This window comes from Solea senegalensis, linkage group LG1 (assembly GCF_019176455.1).
Source record: "Solea senegalensis isolate Sse05_10M linkage group LG1, IFAPA_SoseM_1, whole genome shotgun sequence".
Lineage (NCBI taxonomy): Eukaryota > Metazoa > Chordata > Actinopteri > Pleuronectiformes > Soleidae > Solea > Solea senegalensis.
In genome coordinates, this window is record NC_058021.1 from 18,098,112 (window position 1) to 18,111,934 (window position 13,823).

The 13,823-nt window shown below is 41.2% G+C and overlaps 1 protein-coding gene and 1 long non-coding RNA gene across 2 annotated transcripts; both read left to right on the forward strand.

Annotated features, from left to right (window-relative positions):
- The first annotated feature begins 65 nt into the window (after positions 1-65).
- Positions 66-5,396, forward strand: LOC122766755. Its single transcript, XR_006360105.1, has 2 exons — positions 66-185; positions 4,777-5,396. It is a non-coding gene; the product is annotated as an uncharacterized LOC122766755 (long non-coding RNA).
- A 3,020-nt stretch (positions 5,397-8,416) lies between these two features.
- On the forward strand, positions 8,417-13,281 carry and2 (actinodin2). The gene is made up of 6 exons (XM_044021281.1): positions 8,417-8,533; positions 8,935-9,026; positions 10,243-10,287; positions 10,803-10,966; positions 11,333-12,223; positions 12,429-13,281. The coding sequence occupies exons 2-6, from the start codon at positions 8,954-8,956 to the stop codon at positions 12,819-12,821; spliced, it is 1,566 nt and encodes a 521-aa protein (XP_043877216.1). The 5' UTR covers positions 8,417-8,533; positions 8,935-8,953; the 3' UTR covers positions 12,822-13,281.
- Positions 13,282-13,823: the final 542 nt, after the last annotated feature.

Consider the following 13,823-nt stretch of genomic DNA (forward strand, 5'->3'; position numbering starts at 1 on the left):
TGTATTTTTATATGTGTAAAGATGAATCTGATTCAGTATATTTTTTTGATGCTGCCCTACTTGTTTTTCCTGGTTAAACTTGCCTCTGGCCTGCATGTTTGTTCTCTCGCAGGCTGGGGGAAGCACAGGACTGCTGATGGACCTCGCTGCCAATGAAAAGGCAGTACATGCTGACTTCTTCAATGGTAAATGGCTTTTTTCTTTACACACCCGCCATGTTTTAGCATCTACATGCACACGCTGCTGGCACAGCCATCAGGAGCAACGAGAAGTTAAGTGGGAAACGTCCGCATGAATTGAACCCTCGACCTTCAAAACTCATTTTACCTCTACCACAGTGCTAACACAACATTTATGTTATTTATGATTACTGATACTTAAAAAAGTCAATACTGCCCTCACCACCGGCACTGCAAATGCGTACAAGGTATACATTTGGGTTTTCATTTGTGGATGAGTTTTGATCTAAATGTTAAATGAGCATCATCTTTTTTAATTCAGTGATTCAGGGAGACTAAATGAGAGCATGTCCTTTATAGATATATGAAGTTAATGTTAAAGTTATTATCCTCTGTCAGGAGGCAAAACATAACCACCTCCTATTCTCCAGAGACCCACACACAAACAAGCCCACATATAGTACTTATAGTAGTATTATATAGTACTTGGACAGTCACACAGTTTTTCCTCTGGATCTGTGTTTTAGCACATTTAATTTGAAATTAAAGTAGTGGATGCAATATCAAAGTGCCAAGTGCCAAAGTCGGCTAACTAATTTGAACGAATGTGTGAAATATAGCCCTGGAGACACTTAGTGTCAACCTTGGATACTTGTTACTAATGTTAAATGTCCTCAGAGTTGGATTTTTGGCAACAGCAGACACCTTTCATACAATTCTCACATGATCTGAATCATCTCAGATTTCTTTATTGATTTTTCTTTTTTCTTTGAAAAGTGTTGATTACATTTTGTATCCTCAGACAGAGCCTCGCAGCACTTTTGAGCTGTAATGATCCTCTTCTTGTAATACAAGTGTCAATGCAAGTTATTCATAGTCCGCCGTGCTGTCTGTCATCATCAAATAGGAAATTGTCAGTCAGGGCGGATTCAATCTTTTAGCACATAATGTTTTTCACCCTTTGGCGTCGGTAAACTGCTGCTCCAACAGCAGGAATCTTCTTTACTGGGCCCCAAACATTCCTTGCAACAGGCCCCCCTTTTACAAACTGTGGTTTATAATGTAGTGTGATCTCTGTCTGGAGGCGCTGCTACATCAAACAGCCTTAACTTCTTGCCATATGCAACACAGATTCCACACAGCCTTCTCAGCGGGCGCTCAGTGGTAGTAGCGCTTTCTATGAGGCTCATTTAGGGTGTCAGCCTTTATTCTGCCCTCTGATAGAAAAGTGTGCCACTGAACTGTCTTAAGGCTCATTGTAAGTGGCTCCTGATCCCACAGCCTACATTTGTGAAAGGATTTTAACATTACCAATCTACATCTTGCTCACTTTATTCAGTCAGTCACAAAAATCAAACTGCTGTGACAGTTTTTGCTCACATGTGTTGTACCATGCTCCCATATCCAGCCAAAATGTGGTAAAAATGAATGAACTTTTTTATTATTATTTTTTGATTATGAGAGGGATTTGAAACGGCAGCATTCTTCAACAGCACTTTTCTAGTTTTCGACTTTTTTTGCTTTTCCATTTGTGACAGTTCCTGGTGCTTTTTTTGGTACTTGCAAACTGAGTCGTTACTAAAATGTGACGTCAAGAGACTGCCGGCCACTGATTGGTCAGAGAGTGTCGTCACTGGAAGAGTCACAAGTGTTAGGACTGACACAGGAATCAAACCGAACAATGCCAAACTGTAGACCAGTAAAAAAAATACTTAAAACACGCGTTCATCTTCAACATTTAGTAAGGGCATTACTAAATTCTCAGTATTTAACAGAGAAGTCTGGTGTTTTTAGCGACATCACTTCAGAAATCCAGCGATGGTGAGCCGAATCACAACCTAATCATTTAATTGACTGATTCTAATGATTCTGTACACTGAAAAGAACCACTTTGGAAAAGGGTTAGGGTTAACCCTTAACCAGGATACTAGTAGAGTTGAGTAGTACTCAAATTGCATAATGGAAAAGCGTGAAATAATCACTGGCATACGTTTCTTTCTTTAAAGCCTTTATCATAAAATTATATTTATGTGAAACTACCTATATTGCATTTTATCTTTGATACATAGAAACTCTGGTCCTCATGAAACACAATCTAATAACTGGCTAGTCCTTCAGGTTACATGTGAAAAGTGCTGCAATATATTGGAATTTCCAGCGAAATCGTGAATTCTCTTGTATCATTTTAGGCATTTACTCAATGCCTGTCCACAAAAAAACCTATTACTCTTTCATGTTCTATGTTCTATGTTCTATGTTCACTTTTTAAAGATGGCAAACTATCGTGACCCGGATCGCAATATCTGACAAGAGCAAATTTGTGCAAAATTTACAGCCATATCTGTAAAACCTAATATCATTTTGATTTGGTAACCAAATCATATCCAAGAGAAAAATAGGGTCTCCCTAAAAAATATTAATGAAGGCCAAGTGGAAGTGGAATTGGGGTTGTAACCAGGGGGCCACAGCTACAAATCCTTGGACAGGTCTAGGTCTGGAGTGCCCCTGAGCAAGGTACCCAACCCCCACTGTTCACAGGCAGTGCTGCACACTGCTCTTGCACTCGCTTTGTGTGTGTGTGTTCACTCCTGGTGTGTAAAAAGGATGGATTAAATGCAGACGTCAAATTCACGATCACTAATTAGAGTGTGCATATAAAGAAGGAATTCTAATTCTACTTTGGTTGCTTCCTGAGTTTTAAATAAAGTTTAAATCAAAAGACTCTACTCTATACGTAGCTGATGAAATAACACTTTCCACACACAGTAGATGTGTGAACTGATTGAATACACGACCAGATAACCTGTTGAGAAACTGCACTTCAAGGCAAAAACAACAGACACAGCTCATATTTGAAGGCGCTCCCTCCTCCATTGTCTCAGTGTAAAATAAGGCTTTAATTAGCCTCAAAATATTGTGTCCCATCATGTGCTGTTTTGTCTTGTCTCGTGTGTTTTTGTGTGTTTGATGACATGTTTGAAAACAGCACTTTGTGCACTAACTGGACCGGCCGACGACGCACAGTTAGAGCAAATTCCTATGCGCAGGAATGCAGACTATTCAATACCAACATTTATTCATACTGGTCAGTCACACACAAAGTTTACTTAAAGTATATTTATAAACTTCTACTTGTGCAAGCTGTGCACTCTACACAAATGTGTGTGTGTGAGTTTAGTGGACTCTTGCTCCTGGTAGATCCTAAAACTGAGGTCTGCAAACTTTACTATTAAAAGAGGCCCCTCTCCCAGCAAATGAAATTCATCTGGAGCTGCAAAAGCTATTTGATCCTTTAAATGAACATAACACAGCAGGGTATAATGTTTTTATATATAGTTTTTTGGCTTCTCCCTCTCTAGGGGTCACCACAGAGGATGATCCTTCCTGACACAACCCACCCATACATCAGCTATGGTCTGCCCCGTTTTATATATTGTTTCATTGTACATTAAGGAACAATAGTTTGTTAAAGCGATAGGAATTGTTGATATTTTGTTGTTGGCATTTCAAGAAAAATTATGCTGTTTGAATATGCAATGGGATTTTTCAATGAATTCTAATGAATTCATTGAAAATATTCTAATATTCTAAACTGCAGTGCATGAGCACTAGTTAAAGTAATGCAGGGTTCACAGCATATTAGGCTAATGCCTCCACACTAGTGGATAATTGGCCAGTTTTCAGTCCCGATCTGGCCCTTCCAACAATCGTGGGTGCCTCCAGTGTTAGAGGCTGCTTTGAACAGATTATCTGGCCAAGCGATCCTGTAGAGTGAGGGATTAACAGACAGCGATTGGGGCATGAGCAGGACCCTGCGATAACCAAAACATCGCGCGCACACAACAGCTGTTAACTCAGTATGCCTTCTTTTTCATTTATATTGAGAAGTCACATTAAGTCACGTAAGTTTATGTGAGATCGCAAATCCCTGGAATCTCCTCCACGTGTGTCCTCTGTTTTGACACGACTGTCTAGTCTGGGCTTTCTCAGGATTAAAACCTTCTTTGTGTCTGTGGTCACCCAACTTTATAAAATTGAGAGAGTCAGATTTGAAAATCCTCACGTGTGGGGCAGGGCTAAGAGGAGCAGCTAACAAGGTGCTCTTAAATGTCATCACATATGCAAACAGTGTTTTATTTATGTAATTGATTAATAATCAATGAATCAATCGTTGCAGTATTAAACAAAAGCGTACTTGAAAGAAGGTGCTGCACATGGATTGAGTATACTACACTACAGGGCAGACATTTAAGTAAATATTTGTCCTCCTATTTACTTAAAATAAATAAATAATCAAAGTTGAGTGTGGTTTACCTGCAGCGAGTGATGTAGCGCGTATTATCAAGCATGTTCATACAGTTCTCCTGCTGACCTCTGACCTCACAAACTGGCAGGAACCCCAGGTAGGTCAGTCTGCAGACTCCTCACCAAGTGCATTCCCAGATCCATTTATTTTTTATCACCCTGCGCCTCCGACGCGCCACTTTATGAGAAAATGCCTGGATTTGCAGAAACGTAAGAAATGCAGCTTCAGTGTTGTCGTCCAGCTGTTATGTCACTTCGGCGTAATAACTGTGTTTTTATTTTCCTCCCACAGATTTTGAAGATCTGTTCGATGACGAGGACATACAGTGAAAGATTAACTTGTCTGCAGAGCGGTGATGGATGATATCCACACGACTCGGCGGCACATTTTTCTGTGGAAAGCAAACCAGACATTTAGCGACTAATAACATACAATTTCCTTTCATAGTTGTCCTAGTTTCAAGCGCTTTGTTTTAAAGCACCTTAAAAAGTCGTCCGAGGCTCCAGATGTTGTGAAATTCTCAAGAGCCCAAGGATTCTTTCATATATGGTATGTCAAAATTATGAGCTTGTATCTCGCTCATGTCTTTGACTGCTTCTCAACTGGATTGTAGGTTCCTGTGTGCACGAGAACACCTGTTCAGAGGCGTAATTATACATATGATGGGCAAAGGCTCCATATGCTGCCGCCCTTTAGCGCACTGCAGATGGTATTTGTGAAGTGATGGTCTGCTGAGATTGTTTACAATATTTGAACGACACTGCGTGACAGTCACATCCTGTATGTTCTCCGTGTTTGCTCGTATAACACTGTTTCCTGTTAACATCTTGAATTTGTACATATGTCTACATTGTATTTTTGTGATGGGAGTGACACCGGTCAAAACTCAATAAATAACACTTTATATTTTACTTTATGTTCATGTGCATTTTTTCTCTAGTGTCTCAAAAACACTTCTTTGTTGTTTAGGTCTTTAACATGGTCAGAGGATAAAGTGGTAGAAAATGAATGGATGAAAGTCATTCTTAGTTGATCTCATCATCCAAAGCTCTAAAAAGGTTTTGTTTTAACTTCCTCGTGCAGATTTTTGTTTTCTGCTCTTGCCATTTTATATACAAGAGGGAAAAAAACCAACTTAATTGTGATCACTTGTTCCCTGCTTGCACAGCTCTACACTGAGTTGATGATAACAAAGATTAAAAAGACGATTGAATTGTTTTATTAGAGCCTCGTTTCATAGGCAGTTTTTTCCCTGAGCCTTCAGCATCAGGCACAAACTGCACTCACTACACAAAAGAGAAAAGTGTTTCAAATGGAAAACTATTTACCTCGCACATGTTGGCGTCCACAGATATCAACCCTCAGGTAAACACGAGATTACATCACCTCCATCTAAACGGACCGCTTCAAGAAAGGATTTCCATACAGAACATGGACGAGAGAAGCCGAGCTTTTGCATTGCAACATATAGTATTTGTCATTCTCAGTTTGTCTCTCAGGTAGATTTGATCAAATGCGGCGCCTAAGTTATTTACCGTGATGTGAGACTCCCTTGATATCAGCGCCAATGAAAATGCTGATCTGAAGGTTAATAATATTCCCAGGTTTGGAAAATAGCACATAGTGGTTTTGTAGCAGAAGTTGGAGATAAGTTACCTCTAAAGAGTGCAAAACTGAGAAATGTGTTATCATCACATGTCCATTAGTATGACCGAGTATTGGGGCCATGCTGAAGAAAAAAAACACTTTTTTAGAATATTACGGGAATAAAGCCAAATCTCAGATGATCAGCTGCAGCCTGCGACAAGACCATGTGAAACTATACTTTGGTTTAGGCTTCACAAATAAGGGGGGCGCTTCATCATTTGGCACACCAGCAACCACATTAGCATCAGTATTAGTGCTTTGAAAAGATTGTGCAATAAACGGAGGCAATTGACTCACATCCTGCCTCACATCACCCAAAAACGTGTTCTCCTTTGATATAAATAAAAGTGATTTTATACATGAAATAAAAATTGCCCCACTTATTCCTGAACCATTAAATGACAGGCGTCATAGTCCTCGCCATCATCTATAGAAAACTAAAGCATGAGGCAGGAAGTGATGAGAAGCAGATGATGCATGAGGCGGAATTATTACATTTAGTTTTTAATCTAAATAGAGACAATAAGGATAGAAATTAATATAGTATATTTATACTGTTCTACTTGAGTGATTTCCAGCCGATGGTATTCAATTCAATTCAATTTTATTTTATTTGTATAGCGCTGAATCACAACATACATTATCTCAAGGCTCTGCACACAACATTCAATTCACACAATGAGGAAACACTCGAGGCATCAGTGGAGAGAAAAAAAACAACAAGAAAAAATGGGGGACAAAGGAAAGGTGGGGGAGAGAAAGGACAAGAGGGAGGTGAGGTATATGCTGTATTATACTGCACTGCAGACACTGTAAAGTTCAAGATAGTAAGTAAAGTCTATCCCATGTTTTCCTTTCCTTTCCCATCTCATCCCATCCCCTCCTTTCCTATCCTATCCTATCCTATCATTTCCTTTCCTAACAAATTATAGTTAGATGAAGGGTAGATAGGGTGATATCTTGTCAGCTAGGGGTTATTGATAAACAGTTGATACGTCTACTGTATCCTTTAAGGAAAACTACACTTAAAACCAAATCGTTCAATAATCATTCAATTTGGTTCAATTCTAAAACTTTTATACAAGAATTAAGTAACCTCCATCTATCCGTACGCTAAGGTTTCTCTCAGTGAAAAGGTTCATTTAATGAACTTGTATGTATATTCATACTCCATACTCTATAAGTGACTATATACAGTCCACATGTGCAGACTGTCAGGCTCTCCAGGCTACGTGGCACCATCCAGCAGTGTTGGCGCGCTGCTCGTCACAGTTCTGGCTTCTGTAGCAGCAGCAGTTTGCTTCATTAGTGTCTTGCTGTATGTCGCCTTGTTCTAATGACCTCAGTCCCAACTTCCACGTCATGAGAAATAACCCTTTTATTTAGCAATAATCACTTTCTTAATTGTACAATTGGAAAATGCTCTTGATAAAATCGGATTGAAACGTGTAAAATGAAGTAGTTTTGCCCTCACACGGCTGAGCGACAGTAAAAGCGCAGCTGGTGTCACAGACCTCTGGCATGACGGCTTGCCCCCAGTTTATTAACATTATCAAACATGCTGGTGCAACCGCTGCTTGGCTGTTTCGTCACGGAAGTGAAAGGAGTTGCGTTCCTGTAGTCCTGGAAGATTCTGTGCAGACATCTGTCAGTACACTGATGCAACGCAGCTAACGTTGCAGAGGTAGTTTCTATTCTCCAGTCAGTCTCTAAACATGAGAACATTAAAAAAACAAAATGTTACAGGCATTGTTTCTTTCCAGTGGGAGAGAAAGTTATTTACTTCTCTTTTTTTGATGCTCCATTCTGTTTATACATGCTTTTTCTTGTGCATCATCAGAAAACTATGAATATCTTGCTCTGTTTTCTTTTCTTTTCGTTTTTTTTTAAATCCCTGCTGCCTCTGCGGCGGCTGCATAATATGCCTCCTGAAAAAGAGGCCTCCTGTTGTGTGGATTTCACGGCTTCACACCCACTGAGCCATTTATGTAAATTTCGAAAATCTGAAAATCAACTAGTGGCTTAGACACAGTGTCACCTCGCACGATGACCCCTTAAATTCCAAACCTGTGAGGAAAGAAACCTGGTGCTAAATAGCACCTTGTTAATGTTCCCTCACTGAGAGCGGCCGTGCTGCTCACCTCTCCTAATTACAGGACCCCTATTGGTTGGATGTATGGCAGCGCAGGAGCCAATCACTGAGGGCGTAACAGCACGCCAGAGCTGTACGACATGCCCTTTTGTTTTTAATGATCATGGGTGCTCTTTAAAAATGTTTCCCCGCTCGTCTGTCCTGTACAGGGGAGTGGAGAGGTAAACACTTACGACAGCTTTAGAACACAGTGAGAGCTGCTGCATCCAGAGGTGATCTCAGGAGGCCACAACACCAGCGCCTTTGCAGGTAAGGACACATGTAAATGCTGCATGTGCTAAAGTTAATGCTTTCATTTATTAGAGCGACGGTACATTTCTGCAACTTTCTGGATGAACTTTATGAAGACAATCTCTGAGTTTGAGCACAGCAACGGTTATGTCACACCCTTCCATGTAGATAAGCTTATTTCAAGCTTTGATTGCTCCATCCATTCATTTGGAACTCTGTCACTAATCTCTTATTATTGTAACATGTCCCCAATCCTCGCTATTGTCTTGATATCAGCGCCTCCAAAATAAAAGCTTTCACTTTGCTCTTTGTGAGTTGGCGTCCACAGAGAAACAGTTTTGCTGAACGACACACAAGAGTTGAATACAGTTGTGTTACACTGTCACTGAAAATTGTTTCTGTCCTTTTTCCCCGTGCAGGAAGCACATACAGCTGAAAATGGCACGAGTTCGACAACCCTCGTTGTCTCTGATCCACACAGGAATCCTCTTAGCCATTGTTCTGCTCCCAGGTGAGACTTCAATTACACACTTGAACCGACTTCAAATTTGTCTCATTTATCTCGGCCCCACTTGCAAAAGAGACTCTAATCTCGATGCGACCTGCAAGTGAAATAAAATAAATGAATAAATTCCAACTTTGTCTGATCTTTGACAGAGGTGTACACAGTATTAGCAGACAATATCACTTCTGATACTATTACTACCACGAGTCAAATACTGCATACACTATTATTTCTCTAATCTTTATTTAACCAGGTAAAAGCAGCACACGCTATAATAAACATTAGATTAGATGTAGGAGACAGGTTACAAACAATCATTTTGGACAAAAACAGTAATGTAACGGTGCACAGTGTTAGAATGACATTTAAAGTGCAGGAGCTGAGGTCACAGCAATACATTAAAAACACAGGCACTGTTCACTGGTGTCTCTTTGTCTGTCAAATGAGATGGAACGGAACGCTCCAAGTGAAATCAGTTCAGACAGTTTCAGTGTGAGTCTGGAGAGCTGAACGCTTGTGCGTCGTCTATTCAAAAGTCTCAATCACAATCAATTTGAATATTTTTTAATTACATTTTGCTGATTATGTCGCTATAATTTAGCACAAGACACTTAACCCTGAGCTGCTCCTGACGCCTGAACCTGCAGTGAGTGTGCGGGCAGGATTTGAAAGACCAGACTAGAAAATGACATTGCTGTACTTTCACTGAGTGCTTCCCCTGATTCCTTAGTCAAAAATACATTATGATGGATGGGCATGTACAAGAGGAATTTGCTTTTATGACTGTAGTGTTTTTTATACTGCCAATAAACTTCTGAAGGAAACCCCTCGGTGCAGCAAAATATTCTCCACAGGAGGGGAAACAGAAATGGCCTCTTTACCATCTTCTGCTTTTACAGTGTATTGGTAATAGGTTTGTGTGAGCCCTCTCACTCTTTTGTAGTTTTACAGGTTAACTTTCAGGAGGCCCCCCATTAGTTGCATAAACTCCAGCGGCCTGTGTAGAGTGGGGAGGGAGTTACCTGGTGGAGGAGGAGGGGGTTAATCTGCAGGATGCAGCCCGTGGCCGGGGCGCCAGGGCTCCAGCACCTGCCGCGTTTTACCCAGAGGCTTATTAGGCAGCTCAGCATTTTCCCTAATGTTGAAGGGAAAGCTCAACATCTGGTTCGCGTCAGCTAATGTCCCTGCTGCTGCTAATGTGGCTGCTGCCTGTGTTTTACAGAGTTCCTGGGGGCCGTGCCAGTGGAGCAGCACAAGGAGGAAGAAGGTGAGGACCAGTGACGTGGCATGTGCTGTAGGACACGCTGGCCTCTGAGATCATTCACGTCATGCACGTTAAAAAAAATCTACTTTATTCTTACAGATGGCAATCCTTATAATCTTATAATAAATGTTCCATTTAGATAGTCAGCTATTATTTAATATCTTCATGTAATAATAATGACGATGATGATGAAAAGTATAATAACTATAATAATAATACAACTACTACTACTACTACTAATAATAATGATGAAGGAAGCAGCAATGAAAAGAAGTACAGAGGAGGATGGTGATAATGATGCACTAATGATGAAGAAAACACTGATATTTATTCCATCAAATCTACAAATGTTCTGCAGAGATAATGAGAGTAACCGTTCATTTAAAGCAGTTTACTATGAACAGTACAATATACGGTGTAAATGTAGATGGTTTGTGTCTGAAATATAAATATATAATACAGTAGACAATTCCAGTTTGTGTCCACACATTTTAAAATGGCACTTTCTTTCCCACCAGTGACTTCAGTGTCTGATGATGTGAAAGCTGACGCCATGGCCAACCTGAAGAGACTTGTTCGTAACAGAAGGAACGTCCCCGTCCTGGCTGTGCCACAGTTCAAACGCCTGCCTGACTTCTGGGGATGGTATAAGCACTTCATGGACTCCCACAACCAGGAGGGAGTAAGTGGAGTTTGATGAAATATTGTTTTATTTTAACAGTGGTGCTTTAATTTGCTTTTAAAAAGGAGCTTTTGTATTGAAAAAAAAAACCTGCAACATGATATGAGATATATTTATGATAGCTTCTTTTATTCCATGGCAATATTCTGTTGAATCAGATGATGCCTCCATTAACATATGAATATGCCATTATGCTCTTAAAATAGTATTCTTGGGCTCTAATTGCAGTAAAAGCTCTTCCACAAAGGAATGATCTGAAAGTGCTCATCTAGCAAAAGCTTCATTTGACCTCTTTTTTTTATTTTTAATTTGTGTTAGGAAGAGGAGATTTGTTCATTTTTACCTCATTTACATCTTGTTCTTCAGGTTGAGGATCTGGATCGTCTGTACATGGCCTACCTGCAGAACAAGCACAGGTCAGAGGAGGGGCCGACCTTCAACCACTACCTCACACACCTCAGCGAAATCTACAAGACCTGCGCTGATTCTGATGACCCAGAATGTATTTCAGAGTCCACCAGTAAGCCTAAGGCTTCAATGGTGATGCCCTCCTCCATCAAGTCCGCTGCGGTCAGGCTGTGCAACCCCTATGTCGACCCCTACTGCCTCTTTCCCCTTGTCTCTAAGGGTGCAGCCCCAGAGCCTGAGCCAGCTGCATCCAAGGTTCCAGTTCCCATCCTCACTCCCATGCTGCCAATGCCCCTGAAGAGCCCGACTGGCTTCTACCACTATGCCCCTGTCCTGGAGCCCTTCCTGGGCTCTGACCAGAGAGCAGAGCTGCTGAGGATCTGCAACCCAGAGGATGTGGAGTGTCTGCAGTACCATCTGAGAGCAGCGTATGGGTATCGTCCAGCTTCTGCCCCTGCTCCGTCCTACGCTGCCCTTAAATGTGACCCCAGGGACCCCTACTGCATGCCCCCCCTGGTCCAGAAGGCCCCAACTGGCTTCTACCACCTGATGTACCCCAGCTGTGACCCATCAGATCCTCTTTGTGTGTCCAACGTTGTTGCTCCCGCTCCCCTTTCTGAGGAATCTCCTAAAGAGCAACACTGCAACCCTCTGTTTGACGCTGACTGCAACCCTCTGTCTGCCACTAAGTTGTCAGGCCTCACCAAGCCTGTCCTGGAGTACACCCTCAAGGGTGCACCCGCTCCTCCACCTGCTCCTCTGTCCTGTGACCCTCGCTATGATCCATACTGCATACTAGCAGTCGCCGCTGCTCTGCGCAAGCCCCCACCACAGATCCCCGCACACCAGGTCTGAATTACAAGACTAGTTTAAAATTTTGACTAGCCTAACGTAATCTTGCTTGTTGAATGATCCTTTTAACTGTTTTTCCCATTTGGTTTATTAAATGATGTATTAAAAATAAAAATTGGTGTTTCATAATGTTTTCACTTCACATCTCTGATCTGCTTTTTATCTGAACCCAAAACTCAAATCACCCCGCTCAATCAACCAGGTCCGCTACAAGCTCGGCATCCGTGGCAAGACCAGCGAGGGCCACGACTGCTATGTGCACTATGACAAAGACTGCACCCCGGTGAAATCTGGCTACGAGGCCAAGGCTGACATCAAGGCTCCCGTCAAGCCCTTCTGTCATCCGTTTGACCCCAACTGCGGTAAATTTGCTTCACCCTCCGGCATTGAGGCTTCAAAGACTGGCAAGGGTGGTATAATCCTGCCTGACCCCGACTGCGACCCAGAGATGGACTACAATTGTCGTCTTCGTCGCGCTGAGCCTGCTACTGAGGAGAAAGCCGCTGACGAGCCTGCTAAGGAAGGACCTGTCCCACAGTCTGCAGTTCCACGATTTGAAGACTTCCTCAAGGGCGTCATGAGTCAGTACAAGTAGATTTCAGTTATAGCATTTCAGAAGAATCAAAAGTCTCTGCTAGATAGAAATGGAAAAAAAGGTGGTAAATTGGTAGTTTGCTGGACTTTATGGATCACTCAACCTTCTGCAAGTCATCAGTTCAAATCAGTCACTCCCTTTCCCACAAAATCTGAAGGTTTTTAAATTTGTTCTCTCTTTATTTTAAGGGGAAACTCTTATAGATGGGCCAACTAAACCAAACATTATGTGAAACGTGTGGATTAAATACTTCATGTATTTATGTTTGTAGAAAAACATGTATAGATGTGTGATAAAGTAGGTGTAGCTGTGTCTCCCTGTTGTACATTCTCTGTTTCTAGAGTTATTCTGAGTGTATTTAATGTTGTTTTCTTTCACTCCAAACATCACAATCATTCACCTGTTTAGTTTTTAATGAAGTTCTGAATAATAATAAAAAAAAGATATGGAAAAAATTTGAGATTTCTTTGTTGAGGTTTAATGAGTCACACGCTTCCAAAAAGTACAGAGCGAATATAATACTCACAGTATTTCAGCACATCAGTGTCTTTAGTTAACGTGCAACAATGGAATAGCTCATTATTTACACACAATCAACAAAACCATAGTACATTACACTTACACAGAGATTCTGGCTTTTAACGTGTTTTGAAGTATTTTATAATTGTCTTATATAATTAATAAGCTATATGTTATTATAATATATCACTGTTGCCTCACAGCAAGAAGGTTGCTGGTCACTGGCTTTTCTGTGGGTTCTGTGGTTTCCTCTCACATGTCCAGAAACATGCAGAGGGTTAATCTGAATTCAATCTGAATTGCCCGTAGGTGTGAATGTGTGAGTGCATTGATGTTTGTCACCATGCTCTGTGATGGAGTGGCGACCTGTCCAGGGTGTAACCAGCTTTCTCCCTGTGTCTGGGATTTGCACCAGCATCGTAAACAATGTATGGATAATCTATTATACTCAAATTCAGTGAAAAAGACTGGGACAGGAGATTT